The 21,267-nt window shown below is 41.2% G+C and overlaps 1 protein-coding gene across 1 annotated transcript in view; it reads right to left on the bottom strand.

Moving 5' to 3' along the window:
- Positions 1–5,245: 5,245 nt before the first annotated feature.
- Positions 5,246–21,267, bottom strand: part of ARPC1A (actin related protein 2/3 complex subunit 1A) — a 23,700-nt gene continuing 7,678 nt past the window's right edge. Inside the window, exons 2-10 of the mRNA XM_056534965.1 lie at positions 19,317–19,413; positions 18,234–18,338; positions 16,941–17,163; positions 15,441–15,548; positions 14,842–15,054; positions 12,706–12,781; positions 9,383–9,576; positions 7,582–7,672; positions 5,246–5,494 (exon numbers count right to left, since the gene is read on the bottom strand). Of these exons, the coding sequence (XP_056390940.1) occupies positions 5,456–5,494; positions 7,582–7,672; positions 9,383–9,576; positions 12,706–12,781; positions 14,842–15,054; positions 15,441–15,548; positions 16,941–17,163; positions 18,234–18,338; positions 19,317–19,413 (1,146 nt within the window). The 3' untranslated portion in view covers positions 5,246–5,455. The remainder of the gene's footprint in view (positions 5,495–7,581; positions 7,673–9,382; positions 9,577–12,705; positions 12,782–14,841; positions 15,055–15,440; positions 15,549–16,940; positions 17,164–18,233; positions 18,339–19,316; positions 19,414–21,267) is intronic.

The following is a 21,267-nucleotide window of genomic DNA, read 5'->3' as shown; positions in this document are numbered from 1 at the left end:
TATGGGTACAGTGTTGTCTCCAAGTTTATATACGGTAGTAGCAATGTGGATAAAATTCCTAAACAGTCTGGCTCCAAAAAAACAGGAAATTGGAGGTGCGGACATAAGATCTGCATTACATGCAAACATATGCTTATTTAAAAGGAGTTTAAAGGGGTACTCTGGTGCTAAGACATCTTATCCCCTATCCAAAGGACACATTGTGGATTATGGGCATAGAAAAGGTAAGAAAACCTCTTGAACAGAGAATCTTTCTGGATGTTTTTATTGGACACTAGATAGCCGAAAGGCTTGAATCTAACGCAGGATTTAATTCTGACAAATTAATACCCTTACCCCTCAGCTCAGTACTATATTTAAAGGGGTACTCCGGTGAAAACCTTTTTTCTTTTAAATCAACTGGTGGCAGAAAGTTAAACATATTTGTAAATTACTTTAAAAAAAAAATCTTAATCCTTCCTGTACTTATTAGCTGCTGAATACTACAGAGGAATTTTATTTTCTTTTTTGGAATGCTCTCTGATGACATCACGAGTACAGTTCTCTCTGCTGACATTATTCTAATGATAATAATAATAACACTTTATTTATTGTTGTCCTTAGTGGGATTTGAACCCAAGTCCCCAGAACTGCAAGGCAGCAGTGCTAACCACTGAGCCACCATGCTGCCCTTAGCATACATCTGTTATGCATGGCTGCTAAAATGGACAGAGATGTCAGCAGAGAGCACTGTGCTCGTGATGTCATCAGTGTTCCCAAAAGAAAGGAATTTCCTCTGTAGCATTCAGCAGCTAATAAGTACTGGAAGGATTAAGATTTTTTAATAGAAGTAATTTACAAATAGGTTTAACTTTCTGCCACCAGTTGATTTAAAAGAAAAAAAGGTTTTCACCGGAGTACCCCTTTAAGTATGAATTATGTTCCTCTAGTAAATTAACAATCTTTATTAATATAATTAACAACAGTGAAAAGTAAAAAAATTTGACTATTGGAACACAATAGTAAAATTTAAATAACTTTGTACCTGCACGCATATATCCATTTATATTTTTACAGCTTTATTGGTCTTATGTGTACATTTAATTTTCCATATGCCAGTTCATATGGAACCATAATGTGGTGCAGAATAATGCTTCAGGCATATTGTCTGGATACAATAGTTTTTTTTTTTTCAGAGGTACTAAAGATGTCCCGATCCATGATTCCATGTCACATTTTTAGCTTTTTCCTTTCAGCAATATCATGTGACTGAACAATGGGATATATATTTCACATCCCACCATTTCTATCCCGTCCCCGTTCAAATTATCTTCCCCATATCACACACCCCCCTTGTCAAATTCTCCCCCATCACATTCTCTCTCCCAGTCACTATCTCCCCCAACACAACCTTCCCTCCATGTCACATCCCCCCCTAGTCTCACATCCCCCTAAGTCACATACCCCCTGGCACAATCTTCCCTCCCTGTCACATAACCCCCTATGTCACATATTCCCCCCCAGTAGGTAGCTTTTTGTACTGCAGCAAATACACTGGGTTTCGCGGATGGTTTTCAAATCTTCCGCGGGATTCGGGAAACCTAGTGCGTGTGTGTCACTCACTTGACACCGCTGCGGCCAGTGATTGGCTGAAAAGGGAAAGGTCCCCCCCCCCCCCCCGACACAATCTTCCCTCCATGTCACATCCCCTGGGCGTGGACGGAGGAGAAAAATTGTTGAAAGGTGTCATATATAACCCCCAGATAGGGGACATATCAGATATTAATTAACTATTTGTGCGGATCAGGGACCTAATATTAATAGTAGCCAGCTAGCTAACTAAGATTGCAGTAGCCACATGGGGAAGCAGAGCTGGGAATGGAGAAGACTTCCATCAACATCTGTGGCCAGGTGAAGGGGGAACAGTGCTCCAGATTTTCCCCTGCAGACATGGTAACACTGGCAACCCGGAGACCATGAGGGGTCTGGCCCAGCACAGTAACGAGTAATAACGGCTGAGAATTTGGGCACTTTGAATATGACCCCTAGTAAGGTAGAAAAGGTAGGGAGTGGGGGGGGGGGGTGTATGTAGTACATACTTACCCATGGACTCCATCCTCTTATACTCACCCAGAAGTCTTCAGTCAGCTAAAGGCCGCGTTGCATCATGCCACAAGCTGCCATAGCGAAGCGGCCAGGGGCAAGTGGGTACAGGGTACTACCACCAGGTGCTGATCATTGGCGAGAAGGGGCCGACGGTCCATACTCTTGTCGTCCAACCTAGAAAAATAACTAAGGAAAAAAAACTTAACTAGATGTACCTAGCTTGAAAATAAACAGAAAGGACACTGTCTGGAGAGCTCCAGATCTTTCTCTGCCTCCTACTGACACTAAGCTAAAACTGATTAGCTCTGTGCCAGTGGGCAGGTATACCCTGCTGGGAATTTTTTTTTGCCTAGTGTCAGCAGCATAATACCTATGGTCTCCTGTGTCCCCCAATGAAGCGGCTGAGAAAAATCAAGAGATACAACATCCAGCGATTCCCCCTGGTTCCGTTCTGGAGCTCACCTCTTCATAAAAGCTGATCAGGATAGTTTGACAGGACTTATCCCTTAAAAACTCACACAGATATGGATACACACATTTATTTTCACTGACATACTCCGAAAACCCTCAAACAATTTACGTACAACGGAGATTAAACTAACAGGCCAATATTTCCTGGGGTAACATTTTGGCCCCTTTTTGAATATTGGCACGACATTTGCTATGTGCTAGTCCTGACAAATAAACCTTGAGACCTTGTGTATCACATTATTTAACTCCCTTAGAATGTGGTTGAATGCCATCTGGATCCGGTGTCTATTTTGATTGTTTTTAGGCGGCACTGCACTTCTTTCTAGGTTAGACAGGCGACATGAACTGAGGAGTTTACCTGATCCCACAGTATTTTACCTGCCATTTCTGTTTCCTCTTTGAATACAAAGTTAAGTGAAACCTATCATTTATTTTATGCTGCTCAAACTGCGGGCAGCATAAACAGTTTAAGGAAGTGGGGTTCCAAAACACTGATTTACTCTAAAATGTTTATGGCATTTCAGAGAAATCATTGTTTAAAAAAGCAACAGGGGCTTATAAACTGGACAACTGCTAATTCCAATACAACGGTTAGCTGAAATGGAAAACTAGGACAGTTATCTGTGTTTTTTTGTGGGCTTATAAAAAGGTTTTTATACCTTTTTCAAAGCACATAGAAAAGCCTCTGGAAAAAAGCATTGGAAAAAGGCATACCTCCAGCATGCTGCATTTTTAAAAATAAGAGTGATCAAAATGACAAAAAAAAAACACAACAGAATACTATCCGACATCCACCACTTAACTAAATTTTGGCAAGATGGACTGCTTTATGTCAAAGCCCAAAACTTCAAAATCCCATCTGACTGTATTGTACAGTAAACGACCGCTGATTTGCCATGCAGAAACCATAGAGCAAATCTTCTGCAATTCCACCACTTGTGAATACGCCTTATTGCTTCTGATATTGATGAACCCAAGTTTGTGGCATGTGGACCATGCAAATCACTGCCGCTATCTGGCCTCACTTTACACCGAATATTGTTTTGTTGATATTACCAGAAGATCGGTCTTAAAAAGTTTCTACATTTCATGATTCTACAGTGAACATCAAATATTAGAGATGGCATCACCTGCCAGCTATATAATGGGTAGGATCATTGCCCATCCATGTATTTAAACAATAAACATACCGTATTTATCGGTGTATAACACGCACTGGCGTATAACACGCACCCCCATTTTAACAGGGAAATTTAAGTTAAAAAAAATAAAATGTTAAATAAATTACTTGGACTAAATGCCACATCATCCCGCCAACTTTGATTTCTTCTGCACCTCAGTTTGGTCCCGTCACCTCCAGTTTCACATCATTCCTTCCCTTTTATCAGTCCCTGTGCCACATTTACCCCTCTCATCGCCATTCCCCCGTCTCATCATCCCCCCCATGTCTCATCATTTCCCCCTGTCATAGACCACCACTAGCCATACAGACATTAAAGGGTACCTCTCATCAAAAAAACTTTTGATATATTATAGATTAATGTATGCAGAATAACTTTACAATTGCATGTTATTAAAAAATATGCTTCTTTCTATTTAATTTTCCACTTTGAAGAAATGACCACTAGGGGTCTCCCTACCAGTCCTGGCAGCAAGCATTTCAGACTCATGCTGGAGTCCTAAACACTACGAGCTGCCTGTCTGCTTTGTTGACAAAGGAGAACACTCAGAGCTGCCAGCCTGCTTTGTTCACAGCCTGTTTGGCTGTGAACAAAGCAGGCTGGCAGCTCTGAGTGTTTAGGACTCCAGCATGAGTCAGAAATGCTTGCTGACAGGACTGATCAGGAAAAATACAATAGAAAGAAGCATATTTTTCATTAACATGCTATTGGAAAGTTATTCAACATTCATTAATCTAAAATATATCAAAAGTTTATTTGATGAGAGGTACCCTTTAAGCCTTTAGTGCCTCCCCCACCATCATTTCCCCCTGTCTCATCATCCCCCCATCATGTTCCTCCTATGATTCTTCCCCTCCCTAATCATTCCCCCCCCCCCCTTTTCTCTGCTTTTCATCGTTTTTTTAATTTTCCTTACCTGGTTGCGCTTTGGCAGGCCAGATCAGGCAGCGGGTCTTGTGGGCTGCGGTCAGTGAAGCAGATGAGTGACATCCTCTCCCGGCTCCCCTGCGAGGCATCAGGGACGTCACTTTTAATTTCCTGCAGCCGTTGCTAGTCAGAGTTCGGACTGCGGAGGCTGCAGGAAATGAAAAGTGACGTCTCTGATGCCGCGCAGAGAAGCCGGCAGAGGATGTCATTCATCTGCTTCACTGACCGCAGCCCACAAGACCCGCTGCCTGACCTGGCCTGCCGAAGTGCAGCCAGGTAAGGGAAAAAAAAAAAATATGAAAGGCAGGGAAAATGGGGAATGATGAGGGAGGGGGAGGTAAGAAAAATTAAAAGCAGAGCGGGGTGGAGACGCCGCTGGTCACTGATTTAAAGTGGCCGCGGCTGTGCTGCTAATACTTAACAAGCAGCCGCTTTAAATCAGTGACCAGAAGATTTATCGGCGTATAACACGCAGGCAGGCTTTTTGCCTTAAATTTAAGTTTTAAAAGTGCGTGTCATACAGTGATAAATACGGTATTTGGCTTACATTACCTTGTACACATTAATAAAATCACAAGGAGTCAAGAGCACGTTTCATTTTAATGTGTATTAATCTTTTTAAGTGACAAGCTGTAGGTCTCAAAAACACAATGATGGACAATACATTTGTAAAGGAATATGCCAGTTACTGCTAGATGGGTCAGTGAAGTTCTAACACAAGCTCCCATTACTTGCAGGTATCAGAGATCCTGACGCTTGTTCTTGTCTTTTTAGTGAAGACTGTTCTTCGATTACATAATTCTCAGGCCTTGAATGTAGGACTCCAGGGTCTACAATATTGAAAGCAGATGACAAGACAGTTACTTCATTAAAACTTTTTGCAATTAAAAATCCATGAGGACCAAACTTAAATACAATGGTAAATTCTATGTATTGTAAACTTAAAAAAAGAGAATGCCTATATATCTTTACAAACTGTTGTAACATTTTGTGAAGATCTCTATCTATAAGGACTTAATAATTACTTCACCCAAGAGGTGATTTATCAAAACTTGTGCAGATGAAAGGCTGGCCAACTTTTCCTCTTCACAGGTTTTAATAAATTTCCCACCAAGTAATTACTTATGGTGGCTGCAATTCCACAGTATACTATGACCTAGTTGAGGTTCCAACTCCTGGCACCCCTACCTATCATCTGTTTAAAGGGGCCACAGCCTCTTCAATGCTTCATTCCTGTACTTACCATTCTTTTAGTACTCAGCACTTTAAAAAAAAATAAAAAAAATAAAAAGATTTCCATACCAATTATATTTTTTATTGCATATTTCAAGGCTATCCATATCAATATTTTTTTAGACATTTATTCCGATAATATTGTAGCTCAAAACAGTATGTGTGTCATTTAAAGTGGTTACATTCCGATATCAATACAGTGGTCCCTCAACATATGATATTAATTGGTTCCAGGAGAACCATCATATGTTGAAACCATCATATGTCGAGTACAAATGTCTATGTAAAAATGGTAATTGGTTCTGGGGCCTTGGAACCATTGTATGTTGAATACATATCTCTATGGGAAACTGCTGATTGGTTCTGGGATGACCATTGTATGTGGAGTGTATGGGGAGTGTTTAACAAACCAGGGTGCCTCCAGCTGTTGCACAACTACAACTCCCAGCATGCATGTACAGCCATTGACTGTCTGGGCATGCTGGGAGTTATAGTTTTGCAACAGCTGGAGGCACACTGATAGGGAAACATTGATGTATGGGGTGTATATATGTATTGTATGTGATGTGTGACATCACATACAGTACTGTACAGTTCTTTAAATACCTTCAGGGGGGACAGAATGTCCTCCATTACGATCCTGCCGACTACAGCTCTATAGGAAAGGAAGGGGAGGGCAGCCAGCAGCTCATTGGATGCCTGCAGCAAGATGCTGCAGGCTATTGGCTATGGCTGCACTGGGGGGGGGGGGGCTTACACAGAGCTCACAGTGGAAGCCTGCGTGAGTTAGCAGGACAGCATGTGAGTAACAGGAGGCAGAATGGGGCACATTAAACAACTGTCAGTTGCTGAAGTTGTCAGGGCTGTCAGATAGCTGTTTGTACGATGGCCCCGACACACAGCAGCATCGTATGTCGATGCTGCCTTCAACATACGATGGGCTCTGAGAGGCCATCATATGTTGAAATGATCATATGTCGGGGCCATCATAAGTCGGGGGGTCACTGTATTATTAGATAACCATGCCACGAAAAGTCATACTAAAAAGGAAGAGTGATCCTATCTTTTGGACATTCATACCAACAACATCTATGTTTACCATATTATGCACACTAAAAAGAGAATGCCTATATTTACATGCTGTTGTAACATTTTGTGAAGATCTCTCTATGTATAAGGAGTTAATAAATAATTCATCCAAGAGGTGATTTATCAAAACTTGTGCAGATGAAAGGGCTGGCCAACTTTTCCTCTTCACAGGTTTTAGTAAATTTCACACCAAGTAATTACTTATGGTGGCTGCAATTCCACAGTATAATATGTGGATCTAGTTGTCTGGGCCCAATAGCTATTTTATGTGATTGCATTATTTGTATATGAACACATATGGGGGATATTGTTCAAAACCTGTGTAGGGAGAAGAGTGGTGCAACTAGACCACTTTTATTTTTAAATTGCTCTCTGCAATATGAAAGAAGCAATCTGTTATTGTTGTTATGGGCAACTGTGCAACTCTCTCTCTACACAGGTTTTGATAAATCTCCCTTATAATATTTTGTGTGTTTGTACCCGATTTTTGTTTTGACTTTTAAAAGGAGCTATTAAATTTAACTATTACAGTAAATCTGATAAGTATTTATTCGCATAGGGCCCTAAGGTTTTTGGATACATTGTTGAAACTCACCTTAAAGTCCCAAATAGTCATAGCACCATCAATGCCTGTGGTACAAAACTTGCGGCAGTCAGATTTATCCCCATCATAAATGGACACCTGGCTGTAGGACAAGTGTGTAATTTGTTGTAATTAGTTTTATTTTACTTAAGTTAAAAAATAAACTATGATATTCCTGTTCAATGTCAAATGAAAAGCACAGACAAATTAACAAAATCTCATCAATAATTTCAAAACACTAGTTGCATCTTTGAAGATGACATCAAGTTACTGCTAATAAGATTCTGGTTCCTTTTACTAGTAAACAATGCCAATGTAAAGGCATAGCGGTATCAGTGGCCTTCCAAAAAAAAAAGTAATGAAAAACAACATAAGGCTTCCATTATGCCTTAATAATGTATTTAAAAAGGGGTTATTTCCAGGGTTGTATAGAAAAAAAAATGGTGCTAGAGAGGGGCATTAACCCCTTAAGGAACAATGTCATTTTGGCCTTAAGGACCAGAGCATTTTTGCACATCTGACCATTGTCACTTTAAGCATTAATAACTCTGTGATGCTTTTACTTAAGAAGTATATTCCGAGATTGTTTTTTCGTGACATATTCTACTTTATCTTAGTGGTAAATTTTGGTCGATACTTGCTTCATTTCTTGGTGAAAAATTCCAAAATTTCATGAAAAAATTAAAAATTTAGCATTTTTCTAACTTTGAAGCTCTCTGCTTGTATGGAAAATAGACATTACAAATAAATTATATATTGAGTCACATATACAATATGTCTACTTTATATTTGCATCATAAAGTTGACATGTTTTTACTTTCGGAAGACAGAGGGCTTCAAAGTTCAGCAGCAATTTTCAAATTTTTCACAAAATTTTCAAAATCTGAATTTTTCAGGGAATAGTTCAGTTTTGAAGTGGATTTGAGGGTTCTTCATATTAGAAATACCCAATAAATTACCCCATTATAAAAACTGCACCCATCAAAGTATTCAAAATGATATTCAGAACATGTGTTAACCCTTTAGGTGTTTCACAGGAATAGCAGTAAATTGAAGGAGAAAATTCTAAATCTCCAGAAAATGCCCCCTAAAATGTGTAACCCCATTTCTCTCGAGTAAGGAAATACCTCATATGTGGATGTAAAGTACTCTGTGGGTGCACTAGAGGGCTCAGAAGGGAAGGAGCGACAATGGGATTTTGGAGAGTGAATTTTGCTGAAATGGTTTTAGGGGGGCATGTTGCATTTAGGAAGCCCCTATGGTTCCATAACAGCAAAAAAATAAAAATAAAACACATAGCATACTATTTTGGAATCTACACCCCTCAAGGCACATAAAAAGGAGTACAGTGAGCCTAGTGTTTGACAACTTTTCGTTAAAATCGGATGTGTAAATGAAAAAATAAAAAAAATTCCCTAAAATGCAGTTTTTTCCCCTCCACGTGCTCCTGCCACAGGGACCAATCACAGTGATCGCTGACCAGGACTATCCACTGATGGTCCTGGGGGGCTTGCAGAAGTTGTCCCCCGCTGGTAACAGTGGGACTTCTGCCAGTTAACCCCTGCGGGTTAACTGCATGACTTTTATAAATGTCCTGATGCACGAACTACCAGCACATCATGACGTTTATATAAGTCATAATGCGGGAAGGGGTTAAATATAATCTACCTTTCAAAGCTAAGAGGTTGTTCAAATTTGTGTCGCTATGTTAAAATAACATCAGTGCCAGACTAGTCGTTTGACAAGTACAGCCGTAACACAGATTAAAAAATGCACTCATATAATGCCAGTGTAAACCCAATCTTACACCTACGTTATGCTGTTCTGGTGAAGGGTATCCAAGGCGGTATTGCGGTCCTCTGTGGTTGCTCTCTTATCCATGTTTCGAAAGCGCTCCATAGCCGAAATATTGCGCTGAGTGCTCTGCTTGGGAATGTCCAGTTTTGAAACGAATGTCAATGAACCATGGTCATCATAGGTGAAAAGCATGGGACAGCAATCATGCCCCTAAAGGACAAAAATCTGTATTAAACACTGGTAAAAGAACAAAACAGTATTGAAAGGTCAGTGACTATGGGTAGATTTATCAAAACATGTGCAGAGGAAAAAGTTGACCAGAGCGCTTCTATCATTTTTAAAAAGGCCTCTGAAAAATAAAAGAAGCTATTTCATTGGTTGCTATTGGCAACTGGTCAGCTTTTACTCTGCACGGGTGTTTTCAATGTATTCAGCCCATTCATTCATAATTTAGCTGTTTCTTTTGCCAAAGACCAGATCAAAATAAAATACAGTCAGCCATACATGTAATTTGGCACAGCTCTCCTGAGGCTTAAAGGGGTACTCCCATGGAAAACTTTTTCTTTTTATCAACTGGTGCCAGAAAGTTAAACAGATTTGTAAACTACTTGTATAAATTTTTTTTAATCTTTCAAGTACTTTTTAGGGTCTGTATACTACAGAGGAAACACAGAGCTCTCTGCTGACATCATGACCACAGTGCTCTTTGCTGACATCTCTGTCCAGAGCACCATATGTTTGCTATGGGAATTTTCTCCTACTCTGGACAGTTCTTAAAATGGACAGATATGTCAGCAGAGAGCACTGTGGTCAAGATGTCAGAAAAGCTGTGTTCCAAAAAGAAAACCATTTCCTCTGTAGTATTCAGCAGCTAATAAGTACTGGAAGGATTAAAGATTTTTTAATAGAAGTAATTTTCAAATCAGCTGGCACCAGTTAATTAAAAAAAGTTTTCCACGGGAGTACCGTATATACTCGAGTATAAGCCGAGTTTTTCAGCACGATTTTTCGTGCTGAAAACACCCCCCTCGGCTTATACTCGAGTGAACTCTCCACCCGCAGTGGTCTTCAACCTGCGGACCTCCAGAGGTTTCAAAACTACAACTCCCAGCAAGCCCCGGCAGCCATCGGCTGGTCCGCCATCGGAGGTCCGCAGGTTGAAGACCACTGCGGCCTTCGACATCATCCAGCCCCCTCTCACCCCCCTTTAGTTCTGTACAGTACTCACCTCCGCTCGGCGCTGGTCCGGTGCTGCAGGGCTGTCCGGAGAGGAGGTGGTCCGGTGGGATAGTGGTTCCGGGCTGCTATCTTCACCGGGGAGGCCTCTTCTAAGCGCTTCGGGCCCGGCCCCAGAATAGTCACGTTGCCTTGACAACGACGCAGAGGTACGTTCATTGCCAACATACTTCTGAGTCATTGTCAAGGCAACGCCTCTATTCCGGGCCGGAAGCGCGGAGAAGAGGCGCCCCCGGTGAAGATAGCAGCCCGGAACCACTATCCCACTGGACCACCTCCTCTCCGGACAGCCCTGCAGCACCGGACCAGCGCCGAGCGGAGGTGAGTACTGTACAGAACTAAAGGGGGGTGAGAGGGGGCTGGATGATGTCGAAGGCCGCAGTGGTCTTCAACCTGTGGACCTCCGGAGGTTTCAAAACTACAACTCCCAGCAAGCCCGGACAGCCGATGGCTGCCCTGGCTTGCTGGGAGTTGTAGTTTTGAAACCTCTGGAGGTCCGCAGGTTGAAGACCACTGAGGGCGGATGATGAGAAGAGGATGATGAAGGGGGTGTGTGGGATGATGACAAGAGGATGATGAAGGGGGGGGGTGGGATGATGAAGGGGGTGGGGATGATGACAAGGGGATGATGAAGGGGGGTGTGTGGGATGATGACAAGGGGATGATGAAGGAGGGGGTGTGGGATGATTACAAGGGGATGATGAAGGGGGGTGGGGATGATGACAAGGGGATGATGAAGGGGGGGGATGTGTGGGATGATGACAAGGGGATGATGAAGGGGGGGGATGTGTGGGATGATGACAAGGGGATGATGACAGGTGATGATGATGAGGGTCTGGATGATGACAGGCAGTGATGATGATGAGGATGTTAATGACTGGTCTGGATGATGACAGGGGGGGATGATGTATTTCCCACCCTAGGCTTATACTCGAGTCAATAACTTCCCCCCCCCCCCCTGGGATTTTGGGTTGAAATTAGGGGTCTCGGCTTGTACTCGGGTCGGCTTATACTCGAGTATATACGGTACCCCTTTAAGGTCAGCCTATTTTAGTCAGTGGCAGAAAACAATGACATAACATTTAGCCAGTAAGTGTGGCCTTTTTTCTGTGATTTTTTTTTAAAGATTTATGTCCTTTTTTTCTTTAATGTTAGTGTAGGGACTCGGAAGAGACAGAGGACCCTTGACATGGGCTGCGAGCCTGCGTATTTCAGCCAAGATATCAACTAATACCTCATGTATATCATATGAGTGTGTGTGTATATATATTAGGGATCGAGATTGTATATATATGTATATATATATATATATATATATATATATATATATATATATATATATATATACATACATATATATATACATACATACATATATATATATATATATATACATATATATATATATATACATATATATATATATATATATACATACATACACACACACACACACTAGGGCTGCACGATATGGGGAAAATACGTATCGGCTTTTGCAATATATCGTGCAGCCCCAACACATACATACATACACATACATACATACATACATACATACATATATATATATATATATATATATATATACACACACACACATACACACACACATATACATATATATATTTTTTTTTTTTTTTTTTTTTGTGATGTGGTCGGGGGAGCCTGGGGTGGCAGTGCATTGTGGGGTGCACATAGAAGATGCTGAACAATCCGCCTGATCAAATAGTATGGGTGTTACTAATAGGTTGTAAACCAGCATGGTGCACTACACATTATCATGTTACTGGCATCCTCTATATGCCTTATCTGTGTGCAACTTTAATGCTAGGCAACTGCCCCCCTCATGAATGGAGGGAGTGAGTGGTTGTTCATCAGTATTTTGCACCTGTGCGACCTCCCCCTATATAGCATTGTGGCTAATAGCATCACAATGGAAATAGGAGCCTAGCCTGTCCTTGTATCAGTAACCTTTAACCAGTCAGTGTGGCCTTTTTCGGTAATTTTTTGAATGACAAAACCCAGCAATCTCACCAAAATCTCTCTATTTAGTTACTAAGAAGTTTTGTAACAAAATAAAAAAAAAATAAAAAAAGTTCTTACAGCTGCAATCACACTGTTCTCCGATACAAAGATGACACTCAGTAGAGGTAAGAATTCAGTCTTTAGCTGGGAAACACTAGAAACAAAGGATTTAGAAATTATCATCCAGAAAGTAAGGCTATTTCCATTATTTTGCTTATACCTAAAACTGTTAGGGAAAAAAAAAACAAAAAAAAAAAAAAAAAACAGGTTCTGTTAAAAGTTTAAAAGTAACCCAAGAAAAAATAGCTAAAATTATCAAATCTTTATTATCAAAAACGTCTCTAGAACTAAATATACAAACAGTTAAATCACTAGATATCCGGAAGAAAAAGACTCCTCTTAGGAGACCTTATATGGGGACGATACCCCAATCGCATAACAGGGACAATACCCTACAGAAAGTCTAAAACCCAATGCGTTTCCCCGTATCTTAGATAGTATTACGGTTCATCAGGGGTTTACATAAGAGTTCTAATTTGAGTATGATAGGGACTAGATATTACAAATCATTCCATTCTGTATAGTAGACAAAGCAACAAAAGAGTTACAGCACAGAATTTACAACATATCGTATGTGGATCTGTGATAAGATATAATTGAAAAGATCTATTCTAGAGAGGGAGTCTGAATTTATTGATTGATCCGAACTATTTACATTTGGGCCGATCTGGTACTTCTATCTTCAGACTAATTTGGACATAACACATATGGACTTGACGGAGGCCACTTATGACAATAAAGACACATGTATCTAATGTATCTGTCTCTGGGGGACATTTATCAATGTTTGCTTATGTATTCCTTTTTTTAGTACTTTTTTCTTTACTTTTTTTTGCTTATGTGTGACTTATTTATCAACTAGTTTCAGCCTGTTGCTAAATTTCTTTCACGTAAGCAATTTTTCCTTTTTTACTTTGGTAGTAGCTTTTTCTGCTCCATGTTTGAGCTGGAGTAAATTTAGTCAATTTTTAACCTTGTTGCGACTTTTTTTTGCGCAGTTGCGACTGTTATTAAATACCTGACTACCCGTAGTCCATTTTAAAATTATTACTACGTAGTTAAGTTTTGGAAAACTTGCTTTTCTCGCTTGCCAGTCAAAATGTTGCATGAAAAATCGCGTAGTCGCAGGTGCAACATTTGTGCAACATTTTTAGTAAAAAAATTCGTTTGATAAAGGTCGGTCTCAATCTTTATGGTGATTGATACCATAACGTAATTCTGTCATAAGGAATGAACAGCATCCTCAGGAGTAATCAATCAGATCCTTCGATGCTACAATGATGTCATAACTCATCTGTGGGAATTTACATCATAAGGAATTACTCTATGTCTTTTGTGTTTACCGCTTGCTATGTTTTTTTGCTTTGTCTACTATACAGAATGGAATGATTTGTAATATCTAGTCCCTATCATACTCAAATTAGCACTCTTACGTAAACCCCTGATGAACCGTAATACTATCTGAGACATGGAGAAACGCGATGGGTTTTAGACTTTCTGTAGGGTATTGTCCCTGTTCTGTGATTGGGGTATTGTCCCCATATAAGGTCTCCTAAGAGGAGTCTTTTTTTCTCCGGATATCTAGTGATTTAACTCTTTGTATATTTAGTTTCAGAGACGTTTTTGATAATAAAGATTTGATAATTTTAGCTATTTTTTCTTGGGTTATTTTTGGTCTATGATAGCTAAGGGGGACTAATAAGTCCTTGTTTGTCAGTGAATTATTGTCTGTTAAGAGTTTATTAGACTTAACAGAAAACAGAACACCAGGTAACTGAAGCAGCCCCGTTGAATTATGCGAAATGTGTGTTGGGGTTTTGGAGGTTGTTTATACAAACATGAGTATAATATTACAAAGACCTTTGACGATTTAGTGCAGTGAAACTGGATTAATGGTGTCACAGTGACTCCAGTGTAGTCTATCCTGTGTTTGTGATGATTATCAATTAGGTCTTTGGAAATGGATTAATGCTGTTCTATGGGAATATTTGGGTTCAGTTTCCAAGGAGCCTATAGATTTACTACACATGTGCAATGTCCTTACGTACTGGCTTTGTAGCAAATTGATTTAAATTTGTATGTATTTTTTAATAAAGTATTTTATATTGATGTATTGCAGATCAACATTTTTGTATAAAACACCAGGTAACTTACCTCATGTTTTTTGAAGCATCAACTACAGACACAATGCTGTCATGACTGACCCATGCCAAGCGATTTCCACTAGCAGAAAAGCTTACACTGTGAACCCAGCCACCACTGCCAGCTCCACCAAACTCTGACATTAGTTGACCAAAAGGCATTTTTGATCCCCATGGAGTACTAGCAGGCTTCTCATCAACCTCCTTGATGTATGCAGAAAACACCCTGTAAATGCAAACAGCACACCTTAGACAACACAGAAGATAAAGTCACACCCAAAACCATATTTACAGCTCATGTTCCCTAGGCACTAGACTAAATACACTCCATTAGAGGGATTCCACAAGAGCCCATTTTTAATACAGCAGGTCCAACCCATGCGGATTCAACCAAAGAGGGATTTTTATTTTTACTTAACTGCTGCTCCCTTCAACATTTCTGCCCTAAGCACAGACCCATGGGTGCCTAATGGAAAATACAGACCTGATCACACCACTAAGGTAAAGGGGACAATGGATGCTGATAGCTGGCAGATATTAGTAATTAACAGTTTCAGTGATATTATTCAGAATAGCACTGTATTCAGAATTACTGCTATCGGAATACTATACCTGGTCTTAAAATCACAGGATCCAGCGGCTAAAAGCACATTATTAGGGTGCCAGTCAAGGCTCAGCACAGTGGAACGGATTGGCTTCTTGATGTGTTTACTCACCCACCTATAGAAGAAAAAGAAATGTTTAATGCAGGGGTGTGGAAATTTAATAAAAAACTACTTGTCCACGGGACTAAAACGGAGAAAAATCTACTTGTCCCTCATGACGATCCACTTGTCCGGACCAATTTTTGCTTTTACACTCTCGTTTTTTTCCTCCTCGCCCTATAATAACTACCTACTATAATGATACCTTTTAATTCTTCAATAACATTCTCCGAACCAAAAAAATTATAATATAAAAAAAAAAAAAATTGGTGAAGTGAAATAGTAAATAATAATTTAGCAAATTTGGTGGTTTTCTTTTCTACACCATTTACCTTGTGGTTGAGCCAACATGTTGTTTTGATACTTTAAGCGGCCTGATTACAGCAATACCAGATTTGTATAGCTTCCGTCATGTTTTACAAATTTTAAAAAAATTCAGAACTTTTTCGAATTTTTTTAATTGCCATTTTTTGATCCCTGTAGCTTTTCTATTTTATTTTTATTTATTTTTTTGCATACAAGGCTGTATAAGGGCTCATTTTTTGCACCATAATCTGTTTTTTGTATCGGTACCATTTTGGTATTGATCTGACTTTTTAATCGCTTTTTAACTTTTTTTTTCTGGGATATTATAAAAATTGCAATTCTGTGGTTTGGTCATTTTTTTTACATTTATGTCATTTACTGTATGTGATAAATAATGTTATATTTTTATAGTCTGTACAATTATGCACGCAGCGATACTAAATAGGTTTATTTTGATTATGTTTACATGTTTTTATATAGGAAAAGGGGGTGATTTGAAGTTTAAACATGGAAGGGGTTAATGTGTGTCTTTTAAACTTTTATTGAAACCCCTCCGGCTACCTCCACAATGGATGGCCCCCCTGCGATCACGCTGCAGGGGTGCGATACACGCTACTAGCCCATCAGGGAGCATTCACATGTCCCTTTAGATGCCGCAGTGTGCGTGCTCGGAGCGGCGTATTGCCGCTCCAGGCAGGCACATTTAAGGGCCCATACAGAGGTCCTTCAGCAGCGGACCCGCAGCGAAATATGCTGCGAAAATCCACATGTCTGAACGTACCCCAAACCCCGTTAACGGGACCAGGTATGCCCAAGTCCTTAAGGATTTGGGAACGGGGGCGTACGCGTACAATTTGCGTCCCCAAGGTGTTAGGTAAAGGACAAATGTTTACAAGAACAAACTGCACACAAAATCTAGAAACATTTGTCTAATAACCCTATACAAACACTATTCACACCTCATGCAGACAAGACCAGAAAATTTAAGAGTAAAGCATGGTCACTGCATTTCCCTACACAGTATACAAACTACTCATGAATACACCAGCCTCAGTTGTTTATGCATTCTGGGAGGGATAGAAAAGTAAATCATAGTGCTTACCAGTCATTTTCTGACTCAAAGTAACACACAGATATAAGTCTTGCTCCACTTCCAACAGCAAACTTATTTTCCGATGGAGACCACTTGACAAAAGTTGCTGCCCGGTTTATACGCAGGATAACAAGTGTAGGTTTCCACACTCCATCCTTTTGGCTCCACACATATGCATTACGATCAGCTCCGCAGGTCACTATACGGTCACTTTTAGGAGCCCAATCAATACCTTGAGTAATAAAGCAATAAAAGAACACATTCTTTAGGGTACATGTACTCGTAGCCGATTGGCCACAGTCCCATTCTTTTGAATGGACCTTGCAGAAATCCATAAGCATACTGCAGAAAGAGACCCTACGGATGTATAAAATTAATTTCTGCAAAAAATCTGTTAGGTGTGAATACTTCCTTAAAGTGCGTGCAACACTGAACAAAAGCCTATAACCAGCAGCTTATATTCTGTCCAAGCTCCAACAGGGATAACAGTACCTGTGCAAGTCACTATTCGGGTGCGTGTATTTCCCGCTGCGCATTCCTCACTCACTATACACACAGGGCTTTCCGGCAGCAGCCCTATGTGTGCAGTGAGTTTTGGAGGCAGAGCCGCGCGCCATAGTCACGTCGGCACATGGCTCCGCCTCCAAAACTCACTGCACACATAGGGCTGCTGCCGGAAAGCCCTGTGTTTATAGTGAGCGAGGGATACGCAGCGTATTTCCCGCTGCTGCCGCAAATTTTGCGCAGCGTGGAATGCGCTGCGTATACGCCAGGTGGGAACGCACCCTTAGAATGCTCGGAATACAGGAGCCATCTCAATAGTAACACTCTACATGAAAATTTCTATTCCTTAGATCTTTTTAAATACTAGAATAAATGATGTATGTACATTAAAACCAGGACAATTTCTAAGTATACCCAACAGTAAAAAATAAGTTCATATTAAACCACTTGGTTGGCTAAATGTTAAAGGAATACTGTAATGGAATATAACTTATAAGTTACAGATCAAGGGGGGGGGGGTTGGGTCCGACCGCTGGGGACACCCCGATCTCCTGCACATTCCATAGAGATACATGGAGGGTGCATTTCTGCCTTGGCTTCCTGCTGGGCATGGCAGGGTGCTTCCTGCAGACTGCCACGTACTGGAGACCGCAGGGGGCCCCAGGGGGTCAGACCCCCCCCTGTGATCTATAACTTATGCCCTATTCCTTTAACTTTCTTACACTTAAAAGCAAATAGTTGTTTAAAACTTGTGTTCCCAAATAGTGACCAAGTATTACTTTTTACATTGGAGCTTACCTGTAATGTGACCATTGTGCTCCTTTAACTCATGAACTTTCACCCACTGGTTGCCATTTTGTTTGTAGATATGAACCTCATGGTTATTAGGACTTAATGCGATTTCTGTGAAGATCATTGAATATCAGCATATAAGCACTTAAACATGTACAGTTTTACAAGAAAAAGGAGCTGCCTCATCAGAACGACCTCTATCCTAAATGATACTATATAAAATATTCATCATGGTTCATAGACAGCCTGGAGACTCTAGCTCTCGATGACATCCATATGCCCTTATAGGACATGCAGAATGAAGTTGAACCTGTCACCATGAAATTCTATTTAATCTATCGGCATCATGTTATAGATGCCAGCTTGGATTGCCCTCGTGACTCCAAGCCCCACTCTCAGACATTTTTTTAAACCATGATTTTCCTGCAGTGTTTCAGAGTAAATCACACATGGCTATAGTAAGAAAGCCAGTGTCTATTTAAAGGGGAACTCAGGTGGAAAAAAATGTTTTCAAATCAACTGGCTCCAGAAAGTTAAACAGAATTGTAAATTACTTCTATTTAAAAATCTTAATCCTTCCAGTACTTAGCTGCTGTATACTACAGGGAAATGTGTGAAGTTCTTTCCAATCTGTCAGCAGTGCTCTCTACTGACACCTCTGTCTGTGTCAGGAACTGTCTAGAAGCAAATCCCCATAGAAAATCTCTCCTTCTCTGGACAGTTCCTGACACGGACAGAGGTGTCAGCAGAGAGCACTGTTGTCAGACTGAAAAGAACTTCACAAATTTCTCAGCAGCATACAGCTGCTGATAAGTACTGGCATGGTTAGGATTTTTTTTAAATAAAAGTAATTTACAAATCTGATTAATTTTCTGCCACCACTTGATATTAAAACATTTGTTTTCCACTTGTTTCCACCAGAGTTCCTCTTTGCTGCCTGAAACTTATGACAGGTTCTCTTTAGCAGAGTTGCATCACCTTGCTGTAAAGCATGATATAAGTCAGTGATTTGCTTTATTTTCTCTAAGATTTTCCTGTAGACAAGACATTAAATTAATCATGGAAATAAAACAGGAGGATGCTGCTTACGGGTACGATCTTTATTCCAAGCATGGCAGCTGATAGGTTCTAGCAAGAACTGGTGAAGAGACATTCTGGCTTGTTCTTCCGTGGGGAACCTACAAAACTGAAGAGTAAATTATAAGATCTTGTCAGCCCCAATTTATGTTCATGGACATGTATAAAGAGGAATTCTATTAGGTGTAGTTAGTATTTAAAGGGGTTCTCCGGTGCTTATACATCTTATCCCCTATACAAAGGATAGGGGATAAGATGCCTGATCGCGGGAGTCCCGCCGCTGGGGACCCCCGTGATCTTGCACGCAGCACCCTGTTTGTAATCAGTCCCCGGAGCGTGTTCGCTCCGGGTCTAATGACCGGCGACCACACGGCCGGCAGCGTGTGACGCCACGCCTCCGCCCCCTCCCATAGGCTTGCATTGAGGGGCGGAGCGTGACATCACACGGGGGCGGAGGCGTGACGTCACACGCCGCCGGACGTGCGGTCACCGGTAATCAGACCCGGAGCGAACAAGCTCCGGGGACTGATTACAAACGGGGTGCCGCGTGCAAGATCACGGGGGTCCCCAGCGGCGGGACTCCCTCGATCAGGCATCTTATCCCCTATCCTTTGGATAGGAGATAAGATGTCTAAGCACCGGAGAACCCCTTTACAGGAGAAATGTGGCGGAAAACTTTTACCTTCCCCTGTGCCCGGGCTTCAAAAAGAAGCAAACAAACAAAAACTTTAGCTCACCTTCCTATGTTACCCCATTGCGGTGGTACCGCTGCTATGGGGGAACGTAGGAAGGAGACCTTAATTTTTTTGTTTCGTTTATGCAGCCCGGGCACAGGTGAAGGTAAAAGTTTTCTGCTGAATTTCTCCTTTAAGGGTATTTTACTCTGCAGATCCACCGCTAAAGGACCACTGCATGGTGGCTTTACAATACGCCGCTATTAACAGACACACTGAAGCGATGCGCGAGTTGCAGCGCATGCGCAGTATACTCTCACACACCGCAGCCGCTCCCCCCGCTCCATGAGCTAGGCCGAGAGCTGCCGCAATGTGCGAGTATACTGCACATGCGCGCTGCGACTTGCACCTTGCATTGTGTCTGCCCGTAGCGGCGTATTACCGCTCCGAGCAGGCACATGTAAAGCCACCATGCAGGGGTCCTTCAGCAGCAGATCTGTTCAGATTGTACATTTTTTATAACTTCTGCCATTGTCTTCCCTGTCAGGGAGACTCCAGCTGTTGATAAACTACAACTCCCAGCATGCCCAGATAGCCAAAGGCTGTCTGGGCATGTTGGGAGTTGTAGTTTTGCAACAATTGAAGGCTCTCTGTTTGGGAAGACATTGCACTATGGGTGTTCTCCCCAGCTGAGAGCGCCCAAAAAATGTCCTAACCTATTTTGTGTTTTTTTCTTCTTCTCGTTTCAGATCCGTGTATGCAGAGCATTACTGCGGATTTGGTGGACTACTGCAGATGAACTGGATATTTCTTTTAACAAAATGGTTAACCAGGGCTGTGGGGGGGGGGGGGGGGGGGGGGAGTATTTTTTTTTTTTAAATAAACAAATTTTTCCAATGTGTCGTGTTTTTTTTTTTAAATTGAATTTTCAGGCTTAGTATTGGAAGCAGTCTTAAGCCAGGCCTTAGCATTAGCCCCAATTACAGCTAGCACTAACCCCCAAATATTACCCCAGTACCCACCGCCACAGGGGTCCCGGGAAGAGCCGGTACCAACAGGCCCGTAGCATCAAAAATGGCGCTCCTCGGCCTAGGTGGTAACAGGCTGGGGAGGGCCAGTAACAATGGTCCTTGCCCACCCTGGAAATGTCAGGCTGTTGCTGTTTGGTTGGTATCTGACTGAGAATAAAAATAGGGGGAACCCTATGCATTTTTCCATAAATAAATTAATATAAAAAAAAAAAAAAACGCATAGGGTTCCTTGTATTATATTCTTAGACAGATACCAAC

Source organism: Hyla sarda, chromosome 8, assembly GCF_029499605.1.
Source record: "Hyla sarda isolate aHylSar1 chromosome 8, aHylSar1.hap1, whole genome shotgun sequence".
NCBI lineage: Eukaryota > Metazoa > Chordata > Amphibia > Anura > Hylidae > Hyla > Hyla sarda.
Note: the sequence above shows the minus strand (reverse complement) of the source record. Positions and strands in the feature narration are given on the sequence as shown.